The sequence below is a fragment of the Piliocolobus tephrosceles genome, chromosome 11, assembly GCF_002776525.5.
Source record: "Piliocolobus tephrosceles isolate RC106 chromosome 11, ASM277652v3, whole genome shotgun sequence".
Lineage (NCBI taxonomy): Eukaryota > Metazoa > Chordata > Mammalia > Primates > Cercopithecidae > Piliocolobus > Piliocolobus tephrosceles.
Genome location: NC_045444.1, coordinates 114,373,260 through 114,389,983, shown reverse-complemented (window position 1 = coordinate 114,389,983; position 16,724 = coordinate 114,373,260). Strand labels below are relative to the sequence as shown.

At 38.0% G+C, this 16,724-nt stretch overlaps 1 protein-coding gene across 1 annotated transcript in view; it reads right to left on the bottom strand.

The window, feature by feature from the left end:
• Positions 1-625: 625 nt before the first annotated feature.
• DAW1 (dynein assembly factor with WD repeats 1) overlaps positions 626-16,724 on the bottom strand; it is a 49,228-nt gene continuing 33,129 nt past the window's right edge. The window contains exons 11-13 of the mRNA XM_026451656.1: positions 6,052-6,128; positions 3,412-3,574; positions 626-1,036 (exon numbers count right to left, since the gene is read on the bottom strand). Coding sequence (XP_026307441.1) covers positions 1,002-1,036; positions 3,412-3,574; positions 6,052-6,128 — 275 coding nt within the window. The 3' untranslated portion in view covers positions 626-1,001. The remainder of the gene's footprint in view (positions 1,037-3,411; positions 3,575-6,051; positions 6,129-16,724) is intronic.

Sequence of the window (16,724 nt, the reverse complement as noted above, 5' to 3'; positions counted from 1 at the left end):
AGCTTTTAAAAAACATTTTAAAATATTTCAGCAGTACTAAGGTTGGTATTTGATCATTTTCTCTCACACTTCAATCGTTTTCCACCCAGATTGTATTTATTTATTTATTTATTTATTTATTTAGTGTGTGTGAGAGGGCATCTCGCTCTGTCACCCAGCCTGGAGTGTAGTGGCACGATTTCAGCTCACTGAAACCTCTGCCTCCTGGGTTCAAGCAATTCTCCTGCCCCAGTCTTCCGAGTAGCTAGGACTACAGGCATCCACCACCACGCCCGCCTAATTTTTCTTTTTTTTTTTTTTTTTTTTTTTTTTGTATTTTTGGTAGAGATGGGGTTTTCACCCTGTTGGCCAGGCTGGTCTTGAACTTGTGACCTCAAGCGATCCACCTGCCTCGGCCTCCCAAGGCACTGGGATTACAGGTGTGAGCCACGGCACCTGGCTCCACCCAGATTTTCAAATGCAATAGTCTGAATATTCTGTTTAACTTTTCCTTGGAAATAAACCTGCCAACATTTTTTTCAATGTGTCAATACAGAACAGAAGATATTTCCTATTAAATAAGATGCACGTTATTTCCCTTACTTCACCCTAAAAATATACATCATAAATACAGATGTACAAAGAATTTCCTCCAAACACTTTATTCAACAGAAATTATAACAATAGGCTTCAAAGTAAAATCCAGGAGACACGTTGTTAAGTTACTCTGGTTTTCTTTTTCAGTATCATAATGCTTTTAAAAAACAAACACAACGGAAATAACTGGTGGCATTAGCCAAACATTACGCTGTGTCCTGCCATCTCCATCAAATAATAATATTGGAGTGGCATAACTTTGTCATGTTTAATGGTCATATCCATGAAATAAAGGACAGTTGTATAAATAGTTGACTTGTAGAAAAAGAGAAAGTGTAAGAAATATTAAAGGAGCTGCTGTCTGTGAAGTTCCAGTTCCGGATTACCATTGTTAGCAAGGTTGCTCACTGACCAGCTTCCCTCAGTCAACGCCATATCCTACAGGTATTATCCTTGCTGCCTGATAAAACAGATTTCACAGAGTTATTTTTTTCTTCATTTCATTCACCTCATTCTCTCTTTCTACATGTTGACATTTTCTGGGCCATGGGTAATTAGCAATGTACTAAATGGGCTAGGTTCTCCGCACCTAGCTTCAGAGTCTCTGAGCAGCTCAGGCACTTTTGAAGTAGTGATTTTTTTTTTTCACGATACCAGCTAGTTGTAAATTAAGCAGGTACACATCCTGCTTACTTACACTAGCAAGATTCATGGCTTCTTAGAATGCGAGAGAACTTGAGAATGCAGCCACCTCAGCCATCCCCTCTGCCGTCCCCTCAAACATCACTGCCCAGTGGAAATACAGTAACTTTGAATATCTCCAGGTTTGGGTGATAAGCTTAGGAGGAGGCAGGACATACCACTCTGGAACTTTTCAAAATTTTAGTGGGATTTTCTCATCATCAGTGGGCACTACTGGTTTTCTCACCTTCAGGGACTAGGCACATAACATCAGCATAAGAAGTGTGAGTGCCTTAGGAACTAGGAAAGCCTATAAAAACCATATCCCACAAAACGACACTTCATGTTTTAAAAAATGTAAAGACCCTGCCAACTACTTTTCTGCCATTTTCTTCGTGATTCTAAACCCAGCCTCAGGCAGCCCATGACAAAATGCCTGCAGTTAATCACACTGGCGTCCACTCGGAAAATAGAGTAGACTCTTTCAAATAAAGTGATTGCTCTATCGATGGCAAGAGAGAAGTGTCACCCCATTCTAAAAAGCTCTGTTGTCTAGTGAGCCAACGTTAAGCACTTTGGTGCTTTGGGATACACTAAATTACTCAGTGGCATCTTAGAAGCACTCAGGAATGTATGTGCCAGCACCAAAGCAAGGCACAACAACAAAATTTCTTTCACTAAACTCTCCAGGGTCCTCTGTGAAAACTGGTTGAGAGAAGAGGTACTGTAGAGCCAGTCTCACATGAGGCCATGTGGGCTAGGAAAGGCTGGTCTTCCTTCTTTCTCACTCCCTGCAGGAGTGCCCTGTGCCCTCCATCATAGCCTCTCACCTCTTTTCTCATCAAGGAGAAGGATTTGATATTGTGTTGACAACAAAAATCTATGGCTTATTTTCCCAGTGTTTTCGAAGTACCTACATTTTAGTTAACACTTGAAAATCATAAGCCCGAAGATTTTGAAGATCATAAGCCCTGTGATTTTGGAAACTGTCCATGATTAAGTAGACTGGGGAGGCATTTTAGGTGGTATGGGGAGATAATTCTCAGCACCCCTGAAGTTACCTGACTAGGAAACCACCTAATTAGCCAATATGTAAAGCCAACCTTGGGCCTGTGGCATTTAACTTATTAGACCAGTAATTTTAAATTTGCTCAACACAGTGAGAATCACTGGTACTTAGGCAGATCCAGTCTTCTGTGCTCACTTAGGGCACCCTACTCCACACCACTGTGGCACCCGTTCCCTGCCAAGGCCTCCCCTCGAGCCACTGCACTAACATGATACCATCATCTTGTCATTTTTCTCCCCTTTCCACAATCGAAGCTACCCTTTTCTTATGAAAAGTTGCTAATATTATTAATTCACCATAAACTGTTAATGGTTGAAAAACAGTTAATACATGTTCTTTTCCCCCCAAACATTAGTGCTTTAGCAGGGGAGAAAACAACTCTGCTCAAAGAATAAATCTCTAATGGGCTGTAAAGCCAACTAGGGAGAATTTTGATCCTGACTTGTTTTGGTTACTAACACTTACTGCCATAAACTGAATTTTTTTCTTGAGACAGGGTCTTACTCTGTCACCCAGACTGGAGTACAGTGGCATGACCATAGCTCATCGAAGCCTCCAGCTCCTTGCTCAAGTGCTCCTCCAGCCTCACCCTCCTGAGCAGCTGGGACTACAGGTGCATGCCACCATGCCCAGCTAATGCTCTATTTTTTGTAGAGACAGGGTCTTGCTATGTTGCCCAGGCTGGCCTCAAGCATTCTTTCTGCCTCAGCCTCTCAAAGCACTGACATTGCTGGCATGAGCCAATGCACCTGGCTGACTAAATATCAACCATTCAATTGATATACAACACCTGGGGAAATTTAGTAACTAGTAAGGTTACTAAATCTAGATAAATTATTACCTTATCTACAGCAAATAAAATTCAAAGTTCACAAAGCCTTACTATAGTCAATGGCAGAGCTCACTCCTGCAGGTCCTCATAAAACTAAAATTAAATAATGAAAATATGAGGGCAGGCCAAGATGAGCTAGTGACTATAGAAAAGAGATAGGGAATGGGGATGAACTCCTGTTAGTATTCAGCTTGGAAACTCTAACAGCCAATCAAGAAAAAAAATGAGTCTATGGTGTTGATGTCTTCCATACCTGTAATGACGATGTTGCCTTTATAGTTGAAAGTACATGAAAAGATTTCATCAGTGTGCCCCTCAAGAACCTGGAGGCACTGGCCAGTCTGAGCATCCCAGATTCTAGCCGTTTTGTCAGAGCTACCAGTTAGAAGACGGTTCCCTTGAGGGTTGAAAGAAATCTGCAAAAAAGAAAGAAAAATGATCACAGCTTTGTGTAATGGTTCCAAACACATTTCTTATCAGCAAAAAGAGGACATTACTAAGCACATGTCACCTTCCTAGTCTGGTATTTATTCTTGCATAGAACAATTTCTTCATGATGGAAAAAAAAAATATTGCAGGGATGAATACATGGAAATTAAAATCCAGAGAGAAAATTTAATTGCCTACTCCACACATTTTTAAGCATAAAGACCAAAGCATCCATATAATTTGAGTATTCCCCACCTAGCTTCTTTCCAAAATGCATGATGCCCTTCTCTATGCAAAGACGCAGGGCCCTGGTGTGGATGAACACACGAGTCAGGATCCTTCATAGCCAAACCCTGGTGTCGTCTTTGTGGTCAAAAGCACACAGATCCAGGCCGGGGGCGGTGGCTCAGGCCTGTAATCCCAGCACTTTGGGAGGCCGAGTCAGGTGGATCACCTGAGGTCAGGAGTTCAAGACTGCCTGACCAACATGGCGAAACCCCATCTCTACTAAAAACACAAAAATTAGCCGGGCGTGGTGGCGCACACCTATAATTCTAGCTACTGGGGAGGCTGAGGCAGGAGAATCACTTGAACCCGGGAGGTGGAGGTTGCAGTGAGCCAAGATCATGCCACTGCACTCCAATCTGGGTGACAGAGCAAGACTCCGTCTCAAAAAAAAGAATAATAATAAATAAAAATAATAATAAATTTAAATAAATAAAAAACAAAAAAGCACACAGATCCTTCTCTAATCTGGGCCACAGAATAAGTGAATGTTAGAACCTACAAGAAAGGAGGTTCTCATCTACTGCCACCCCAAGTATAGCATGTGCCAGGTGTTGCCAGTTGGTATCTGAGTGACCATCAGAGGAACCTGTTAGTCCTGCATTCCTTTGGGCATCATGTTTACATCCCTCTCTAATCACCAGAAGACAGTGATTCGGGCCATCTCGTCAATGACTGAAGGTTTGAGGAGGGCAGGGCCATTTGTGTTTTTATCACTGTGTTACCAGTGGCTGTGCAACACCCAGCATAGTGGACACTCTCTAAAAATGTTTGCTGAATGACTGAATACTTTAGCTTTGCACCCCATAGAAATGCCCTTACCAGATGCCAATTCAATAATATGTTCACTTAAAAAGCATAAAATTTAATAAAATAGCACTAGAGAATTCTTTATAGTCACTATTCATGAAAATAGATGTTTACTTGTGGAGGGGACACACCAGATGTATCAATAGCTACCTAGTCATACACTCAGAAATGTGGGCCAGGCTTCCTCCTCGTCCTGCCTCCCACACCCACACCCACTTTTCCATCCCCTCCTGCCATCCATAAGCCTCCCAGCTTATGAAGAGGCCATAGTCTGCATGCCCTGGAGACCACCACTGACCAGCCAGAGGGCAATGATCACCAGCTGTAGGTGCAGAGGCAGAAGAGCCGAGAGCACAGCATGGGGCAGAGTTCCAGGGTCCAGATGGAGCCTTCAGAAACCTAAAATCATCAAGCTGATATTTTACAAAGCAAGAACACAGCTGATCTCAGACAGGGACCCAAGGGATTGGGCTAAGCTGGGAGGTGAGAGCCACCAAGTCCTAGTCTACTCTACGAAGTTCTGATGACACATCTAAACTTCAGATCACTGACTAGGTGGGCCTGCTCTGGGAATGATATTTTGGGGTAAGTTTATACAAAATCCTAAGATACAGCTTTGTAGTTTCAAAGTGGATAATTTTATATTTTAGGTTTTACGTATTTCCAGGAACTACTTCCTCAATTGCATCTAACTTACAGAACACTTGACACTCGCTGCACAGCATATTTTTTGCACAACATAAACTTATGTGTTTACCGGAACAGGAAGAGCACTTTACACGCTCCTTAAATTGCTGTATTAAGTATTTTCAGCTAACTAAATATTTTGCTGAGAGTGAAAGAGAATGTTGCTCCATACTTTTTAAGAGGTTTTAGAAATCATTATTATGCTAAGTTTGAGGGCACAGTTAAAAATAAAGTCTTTAGGTGAGTGATTTCTAGAAAAAAAAAATGAGACAATTGAACAAATCTTAGTACTTCAGTTGCAGTAGACCTATTCATAATAAGCATGTGCTTTTTGCTTTTTTAATTTGAGATAGGGTCTTGCTCTGTCACCCAGGCTGTAATGCAGTGGTGCAATCACATCTCACTACAGCCTTGACCTCCTGGGCTCAAGCGATCCTCCTGCCTCAGCCTCCAGAGTAGGTGGGACTACAGATGTGTGACACCACATGCAGCTGACTTTGTTTTTTTGTAGAGATGTGGTATCCTTATGTTGCCCAGGTTGGTCTTGAACTCCTGGCCTCAAGCAATCTTCTCACCTCTTCTTCTCAAAGTGCTGGGATTATAGGTATGAGGCACTGCACCCATGCCCTGCTCTTTATTTTTTGAAAGTAAATAAACTCCTCCAAATGAGAAAGCAACTCACCTTTGAAATTTCACCTCCATGTCCTTCCAGTTTGGCAATGCATTTTCTTGTGGCAGCACTGAAAATTCTTGCTGTTCCTTTTGAGAGGGGTGGAGATACATATAAATTCATCTTAAATACAGAACTTTGGATAAAAGACCCTGCATTGTATAAATATCTATCCCCCTGACACACGAGCTCTGTGCTAAGTTCATCTTCTTGCCAATGGTGAGAGCCGGATACTTAATACTCTAAATGCCTGCTGGTGCCACTGCAGGAGAGGGCGAGAGGGAGTTCCCCGGTAATCCTGAGCTGATTAGAACAAATAATGTATTCCAAGGTAGAAAAGAGAGCAAGAAACAGGAATCCAAAAAGAAAAACCTTTAAGAGAAAAAGAGGAATTAGAGCAAGTTTCAAGAGGCAGGTGATGAAATAAGCAGCAAGACCAGCATGATACACCAGGTGTGAGTCTGAGTTTCTGCAAGGTGCACAAGGAACATCCCAAGAAGGAGCATCAGCCACTACTCAACAGGTGAAAAACAGGCTTCAAAAATCCTTTTCCACAGAAAAACCTAATCGAACACTTTGTTCCTGCTCTGCCTCCAGCGACCAAAAGTGCCAAGCCTATAGTAGCCATTCAATAAATAGCTGTAGGATGGATGGATGGATGGATGGATGGATGGATGGATGGATGGATGATGGATGGATGGAGGGATGGATGATGGATGGATGGATAGATGGATGGATGGAGGGAGGGATGGATGGATGATGGATGGATGGATGGATGATGGATGGATGAATGATGGATGGATGGATGGATGGATGGATGGATGGATGGATGGATGGATGGATGATGGATGGATGGATGGAGAAATGGATGAAGTAAGTACTATGGACATTTCCTTATAAGTAAAGGATGAATAAGTTAAATAAATAAATATTGAAAGAGAAAAACATGAGTAGTAAAATTTTTGTTAGAAGAAAAGTTATAATTTGCCTTGCCAGATGAAGACTGCTTTTTAAAATCTCTAATAATAGCTTTACATAGTAGTAAAATATAGCAAGTACACAAAATTGTAGGTACTTGATTTGCATCCAGAGAAAAGTAAAATGCTGTAATAATTTTTTTACTTGCCTTTCTGACAATGTCAACTTCATGAGGAAGTACAAAAATGATAAATCTTGCCATTTTAGAATTAATGTAATTAAAAAACATATAACTTGAAATTCAGTTGGACATTTCAAAAGCCTCAAAGGGAAGTGACCAATTTGGTTTCAGAGTCAATGACATGAAAGAGAATGTCCTGCATAGATCAACACTTTAAATTTTATAAAACTATATTTCTAAACTTCAGAAAACTCAGAAATAATATGGCCTGAAACACTGTAATTTTTTTACAGATAGGGATACAATTAAGAACCAAAAATATCAGCCTTCAGAATAATTCCAATGAAGAAGAAAAAGTAGATAGATAGATAGATACACAGATAGATAGATACATAGATAGATGTTGCTGCACAGGTAACTATTAGATGATATCTAAATTTTAAGAAGGGAATTAGGAGCAAACACCAGAGATAAATAAAAAAGATCATTCTAAACATCAAGACTTCCTAGAAAGACTTCTCATTCCTTGAATGAGAAGAAGTTTACAAAGCATGCAAAAGGAAAAAAAAAAAAAGATATTTTCAAAGCAATGTTTTATCAAACAAGGGAAGAATAGAATCACGGCCAGAGCAAATATCAGATTATAGAGAAAATAAAATTAGAATTGAGCTTGATTTTATTCTCATTCACCCTAAGAATCCTGATTCTTTAATTCTACCTTTTTTATCCCCCCTTAGTGTGAACCAGCTTCTAACATTCTATGCAGTCAAACATTCCATGTAATCTAGCATTCTATATAAGATATGAGTATAGTGTTACATATTGTCTGCCTCTCCCTTCACAATGTACCTCCATGAAGGCAGGGATCCCTATCTCTTTTGTTCACTCAAATATCCCATATTTCTAAAACAATTCTGGCACAAAGTAGATATTTTGATACACATTGTTGAGTAAATTATTTCTATCAATAATGATATTTAAAATGAGAGGGGTGGATTAATTACACTTAAGGTATGGTTATTAAAAGCCAGGATCTATGAGAAGATAAAAAAATGTAAATAGTTAATTAAAAAAATAAAATTCTCCAGCCTCAGGATATTTACATTCTAGGGTATAAGGAAGACTTATATGTATGAGCAAGGGATCACCTTTGAAAAGTCCTAGCGAGTAAGACAGCAAGCATGCAAATGTAATTTTGAAGGAGACAATGAAATACTGTGTAATTACACTAAATCACCAATAAAATTCTACACCTGATTATAACATAAAGGATATGTGACTGCTTAAAAGTATGTTAGTCACAAGGTGTTTCCATTTTTGCCAGAATTTTTGTATCCAAAAATTTCCTTGCAGCCATAAAAAAGAATGAGTTCATGTCCTTTGCAGAGACATGGATGAAGCTGGAAGCCATTATTCTCAGCAGACTAACACAGGAACAGAAAACCAAACACCGCATGTTCTCACTCATAAGTGGTAGGTGAATAATGAGAACACATGGACACAGGGAGGGGAACATCACACACCAGGGTCTGTCCGGGGGTAGGGGCAAGAGGAGAAAGGGGAGAGAAAGCATTAGGACAAATACCTAATGTTTGCAGGGCTTAAAACCTAGGATTGATAGGTGCAGCAAACCACCATGGCACATGTATAACCATGTAACAAACCTGCACGTTCTGCACATGTATTCTAGAACTTAAATTTAAAAATAAATAAATAAATAAAAATAAAAACCTTGCTCATAACCCCTCAGCCAGCAAATCACATATCTAAGTTCTGCAACTACAAGTTTGTCTATCCAGCAAATATTGACCTTTATAAGAGATTTTTAGGCATACAGGGAATGTAGTTATACAATCATTATATTGAATAAAAGAGAAGAACTGCTGTCTAAAATAATTTCATATAAGTACTTTTATAAAATGTTTGTTTTTGACAAATAAAAATTATATATATTCAAATTGTACAACATGATGATTTTATATACAAATATATTGTGTAACGACATCAAAATTGAGTTAATTAGCACATCCACCACTACCCATGCTATACTTGAGACCCCAGAACCTGTTCCTCTTATAACCTAAGTTTGTGCCCTTTGACCAGCATCTCCCCATTTTTCCCACCCCTTGACCCCTAGTAGTCACCCTCCTACTCTATCTTCATGAGTTCAACTTTTTTAGATTCCACATCAAAGTATATCATACAGTATTTTGTCCTTTTGTGTCTGGTTTATTTCACTTAAATCCTCCAGGCTCATCCATATTGTCACAAATGGCAATGTTTTCTTCTTTTATGGTGAAAATAAAAGTATTTTACTATATATATATATCTCACATTTATTTATCCATTTATCTGTCAATGAACACTTTGGTTGTTCCCATATCTTGGCTATACTACAAAGCCATAGTAATCAAAATAGTACTGGCATAAAAACAGACACATAGACCAATAGAAAGCCTAAAAATAAACTCACACATATATGGTCAACTAATCTTTAACAAAGGCATCAAAAATACACAACGGAGAAAGAAAAATCTCTTTAATAAATGGTGCTAGCAAAATTGGATATCCACATGCTGAAGAATATTACACTATTTACAAAAATTAACCCTAAATAAATTAAAGACAAACACAAGATACGAAACTGTGTAACTTCTAGAAGACAATATAAAAGGCAGCTTGACATTGGTCTTGGCAATCACTTTTTGGACATGACACCAAAAGCACAGGCAACAAAAGCAAAAATAAACAAGTGGGACCACATGAAAGTAAAGGCTACTGCACAGGCAAGAGAATAATTTTAAAAATGAAAAGGCAACCCATGAAATGGGAGAAAATGTTTGTAAATCACATATGTGATAAGGGGTTAACGTCCTAAATGTAGTACACACAACTCAATAGCAAAAATAAAAATGGGCAAAGAACCTGAATAGATTTTACCAAAGAAGACCATATTAATGGCCAACAGGTACATATGAAAAGGTGCTCCTTTCACTAATCATTAGAGAAATGCATATCAAAACCACAATGAAATATCACCTGCACTTAGGATGGTTATTGTCAAAAAGACAAGAGATTTTAAAACGTTAGCAAAAGTGTAGAGAAAAAGAAACCCTTGAATGTTGCTAGTGGGAATGCTAATTGATACAGCTATTATGGAAAACAGTATGAAGGCTCCTCAAAAAAAAATTAAAATAGAGCTACCATACAATCCAGCAATCCCTCTACTGGGTACATATCCAAAGAAAATAAAATCAGTAACTTGAAGAGATATCTGCATCCTCATGCTCATTGCAGTATTAGTCACAGTAGCCAAGATATAAAAACAACTTAAATTGTCCATTAGTGAATGGATGAACTTCCAGAATCTCTTAAATGGCTGTCAAGGAGTTTATGCAGACATGATGTCGAGTCACCACATGTAGTCATCAGAGGAATCGGAAGGATCAGAGGAATGTAGTCATCAGAGGAATCAGACAGAAATATGTGCCTGTCAAAGAGACGATAATGTAGACACAAGGTATTCTCATATATGATTGCCAAGCAATGACATGGTCATAATTCAGAGTGACACATATCACAGGGGGTGACACAGTTATAATATAGTGTCATATGTGGTCAACACAGATGTGGACATAGAGTAGTGTCATGCATGGTCATGAGGGAGATGACATACACATAGCTTAGTGTCACATGTGGTCAGAGAGATGACATAAATGTACTGTAGGGTCAAAAGCAGTTATCAAGGAGATAATGCAGATCTAGTGTAGTGTCATACATTGTTGACAAGGAGATTATACTGACATAGGTCAGAATTACGGCGCTGACACATACACAGTGTAGCATCATACATGATCATCAATAAGATGATCTGGATGTATAGTAGTACCTACACAGGAGTCTGAATGTTAATGCAGACATACTGTACATCACATGAGGATTTAAAGGAGATAATGCAGACATAGTATAGCCTGAGGTGTGATCATTGTCAAGTTCAAGTAGATGAAAAAGACATAGTGTAGCATCACATATGATCATCAAGAAAATAATGGAGACATCGTATAGGGTCATATGTGGACTGTAAAAGATGATACCCAACATATGACATATATCCATGATTATCATGTGTAATTGTCCAGTAGATGATGCAGAATAGTATGGCACTCTACAAGGTTATCAAGGAGATGACAGAGAAATAGTATAGTATCATACTTGGTTTTCAAGTAGATGACATGAACATGGACATTCATAATATGTGACTATCAAAGAGAACAACTTTGGTTTAAACATCATACATAGTTATCAAAGAGATAATGCAGTCATAACAGCATCATATGTACTTCTCAAGCAGGTTTTGCACATATAGTGTGGCACCATATATAGTTGTCAAGGTGATAACACAGATATCTTGCAGCCTCAAATACTGTCATCAGTGAGATTACTCATAATATCTTGCATAGTTATTTTAAAATTGATGTAAACGTGGTACAAATTCATGTATTGCTGTTAAAAACAATGCAGACATGGTATGTAACCGTAAGTGGTTGTCAAGGAGATAATTACATATTAGATATAGTGTAGCAGTATATTATTTTCAGGGTAATAGTCATACAAGGTCTCAGTAAGACAACGAAGACATAATGTTGCATCATACATGGTTGTCAGGGAAATCACAAAGGTTTAAATATCACAGATATTAGAAATATGTGACTAATAAAATAGCTATAGTGAAAATATGCAGAAATAATGTATAATCATATGTAACTTTCAAGGTGATGGCACAAACATTGTAGTGTTATAAACTGTCCTAAATGAGATGAACTACAGCATAATATCATAAGGAATTTTGAAGGACATGATACAGACAATAGTATAACATTGCATGTGGTTATCAAGAAGAGGAAGTAGATATAGTGTAGCATTATATATGGCTATTAAGGATATGACACATAAGATAGCATTGCATATGGTTGACGGAGACAATTATATTGTAGGATAATAACTAGGAGTAATGAGATGAAACATAGTACATATATTCAGTGTTATTAAGAAGACCCAAATAGAGTCTAGTATCACAGGATTTACTACAGACGGGGTATGTTACAGCATCACACATCATTCTCAGGGAGATGATTATCAGAGGTTATTGTCAAGGAGGCATCACATAAATAGTTTAGCATCACACAGGGTCATCGCAGAAAAGACATAGTTATAGTATTAATCCCACTTGATGTTCAAAGAGATAATGCAGACATCTTCCAGCATCAAACATGGTCATCAGGAAACTGACCCATAAATTAGCACACTTTATAGATATCAAGAAAAAGAGGCAAACATAGAATAGCATATACATGGTACTTAACTTGATGACACATACATAGAGTAACACCATATGTTACCATCAAAAAGATGACCCATAATAGATTGTCATTTGAGAATATTGTGGAAATAATAAAATCATAGTATAGCATCATATATCGTCATCAAGTAAAGGATGCAAATATAGTTTACATCACTACACGACATGAATTAAAGCAGAGCATCATGTATTTGTCAAAGTGTGCTGCAGTAATACTATACCATAACACATACTTAATAAAATTATGATGCAGAGTGTGGCACCATATGTTTTTGCCAAGGGTATGATGCAGACATTATGTAGCATCACTGTCATCAGGAAGTTTAGCCATAGTACAGAAGCATCATACATGGCTCTCAAGGAGGTGAAAAAGTCATAATGTAACAACATATGTAGTATGTTAAAAGGTGATACAGACATAGTATAGCATGGTATGTGGTTGTCATGGTGGGCTATAGCCTAGAATTATATATGATTATCAATGACGCAAACATATCATGTGATTGGCAAAGGGATGACATACATTAGTGCAACATTATCTAAGACAGATATCGTATTGAATCCAGCATAAATTTCAAGACGGTGATGAAAACATGTAGCATCGTGGGTGGTTTTCAAGGTGATGACTCTGATAAGATGTAGCACAATACATATTAATGCAGACAGTGAAGCAGACATCATGTATCCTCATAAGTGATCATCAGTGAGATGAGGAAGACAGACAATATAATGCCAAATGGGGGGATAAGGGAGATGACATAATCTAGTGTAACATCATATGTAGTCCTCTTGGATGTAAGGTCCACAGAGTGTAACATCATACATGGTTTTCAAAGAGATGACACAGAGTGGCATCATATATGGATATCAACATGATGGCTCAATGTAGAATTATAAGTAGTAATCAAAGTGGTGACAAATAACATAGATCATCAATGATTGTAAAGGAGATGTGGTACACATAGTAGAGCATCGTTTGTGGTTATCAAAGAGATGGTGCATGTAGTATTATAGCACCATCCATGGTTATCAAGTTTATGATGTAGATATATTGTAGCATCATACATTATGGTCAGAGAAATGACCCAAAATATAGGATAATCCTCAGTATGGAATCAGGGAAAAGACCAGGTTCCAAGATCATACATGGTTATAAAGATGCACCATATTTGTTTATCAAGGAGGTGGTGCAGACATAGTACAGTGTCACTCATGGTTATAAAGTAAATGAGGTAGACACAGATGTGATGTGATGTCCTATGTGTTTATCAAAGAAATGTCACAGAAATATTGTTGCATTATAAAGGCCTTTAGGAACATGAGTAGACCTAATGTAAAGAAAGAGAGAGAGAGATGACTCTCTCAATAGATAGATAGATAGATAGATAGATAGATAGATAGATAGATAGATAGATAGATAGGATGACTGTCTTCTGGCAGAAGGTGCAGACATGTTGAATGTCATACATGATGATCAGGGAGATGACAGAGACACTGTAGCTTACTAGTGGCCATCAAAAGCATGACATACGCATAGTGCAGGGATATATGTGTTGCACAAGGACTCTACAAAGATTGATTTTAGAACCATACCTAGTTCCAAGGAGATGATACACTTACAGTATCACATGGTTATCAGTGGGATGATGTACATGTAGAGTACCATCACATATGGTAATTTTAAAATGGCACATAGGATAGCATTATACATGAATATCAAGGAGATGACTTACACAAATGTAGCACTGTAGGTTTTCCTCATGGAAATAACTTATATTATGGCATCATAAATGTCACAAAGGGGTTAGTCTGTATAAACAGCAGGCATCATATGTGGTTACCAAGGACAAAAACATTACCCATGATGAAAGGGACAGTATAATGTCATGTGTGGTTATCAAGGTGATGACTCAGAAAAAGGGAGGTATAACACATGGTTACAAAGGCAGTAACTTAGTATAATATCATCTATAGATTTTAAGGAAATGAAGTACACATAGTATAACATCACATGTGGATATGAATGATATCATGCAGTCATGTTTTAACACAATATGTGGTGATACCAAGACCCAAACAAAAGATAGTGTTACAAATCATTATCAAGAAGATGATCTTCTCATGTGTGGTTCTGAAAGACGAATCCTAAAATTGCACGTCACTTTGTTATCTAGGAGATGATTCAGATATAGTACAGACTCATACACGATTGCGATTGTAAAGGAGATGACAGAGAAATAGTTTAGCAATATACATGCTTGTCAAATGTTACATGCTCCTTTGTAGCATTTAGGATGCTATACGCAGTGACAATATTGTACAACACATAGCGGTCAGAGATGATGCAGATGTCTTGGGGCACCAAACATGACCATCAGTGATAGGACCCAAAATGTGGCATCACATATGGTTGCCAAGGAGATTTGGCGTGATATTATTGCACACATAGTTGTCTAAGACACACAGATGCAAACATATAAGAGCACAGTCCACAATTAGCATGTTTATCATTGCAGACACATGGCAGCTTTTTATACGATCACCACGGAGATAACCCAGAATATACCATCCTACATGATTAACAGGTAGGGGATGGCAGCAGTATAGCTTAGGTGTGGTTTTCAACAAGGTGACACAGACATAGGAAAACACTTCTGTTTTCAAGGAAATGAAGAATACAAATGAAGCGCAATAGGCGGTCATCACTGAGATGATGAAGACAAAGTGTAGCAACGTCCAGGCCTCCAGTGATATGAAACAGACATACCAGACAGTGCATCATTATATATGATCACCAAGAAGATAAGGAACACAGTAGGTAGCATAACATATTGTTGACAGCAGATGACACGGGCATAGTTTAGCATCACATCCAGTGACCAAAGAGATAACACACCGGATAACATCATACATGATTACCAAGAACGTGACATAACTCAGGAGGCTGAGGCAGGAGAATCACTTGAACCTGGGAGGTAGAGGTTGCAGTGAGCCAAGATCGTACCACTGCACTCCAGCCTGGGCAACAGAGCGAGACTCTGCCTCAAAGAAAAAAGAAAAAGAGAAAGAAGGTGATCTCGATATCACATAACATCATACATGTTGACCATGGAGATGAGACAGAATGTAACATTATACTTGGTTCCAAAAAAGACAATGTACACACATAAGTCAGTATAGTATGGTATATACTATGGCATAGCAGAGCAGAGCATGGTATAGCACAGTATGGACATACAGACACACACAGACACAGCACAGAGCCAAAAACTGTTGTCATGAAAGGATCTACACATAGTGAAGCAGGATATATGGTCATGAGAAAGATGAATCAGACAGCGTAGGGGCATATGTGATCAGGGAGATGGCACACATGTAATGCAGCTGCCATCTGTGGCCATCAGGGAGATGAAGTAGACATAGTGTAATCTCATAAAGGTCCTACAGAGAGGTAAGAGATAAGACAGCATCACATGTGGCTATCAGGGATATAAGACATATGTTATACAGCATCACATGTGGTAGTCAGAAAGATGATACAGAAAGAGTACATGTGGTTATCAAGGCAATGACACAGAGGTAGTGGAGAATTACAAGTTGTTGCCAAGGAGAGGATGAAAACATGTTCTTACAAATAAAATGATCATCAGGGAGACAAAGTAAATATATTGTAGCATCATCCTTAAATAACTAGGCCATGTCACCCATAAGGTGTAGCACAGTCCTTTGTAAAGGGCATGATGAAGTTACAGTGTAATTTAAGTGGCTTCAGGAAGATTATAAAAACATAAAATAATATGCAGTCTTCAGGCAAAAGAAGCAAATACACAGTATGTCATATGTGATATTGTATGCTGAATTGTGTCCTTTTAAAATTCATATGTTGAAGTTCTAATTCCCAGTATCTCAGAATGTAATATATATATACATAATATATAATCATGTATAATTTTAGATATATACACATGTATATATATTATATATACACACATATATGTGTATGTATACACATAGTATGTATGTGTGTATATATACCTATATGCATACAGACACATGTATATATACACATGTGTATATATACAAACATGTGTGTTTACATGTGTATATACATGTGTATATATACAAACATGTGTATACATACACACATACATATAAAATTATACATGATTCTTAAATATATGCAAGCATAGCATAGTTTCATCCATTGTCAAGAACATGATGAGACAT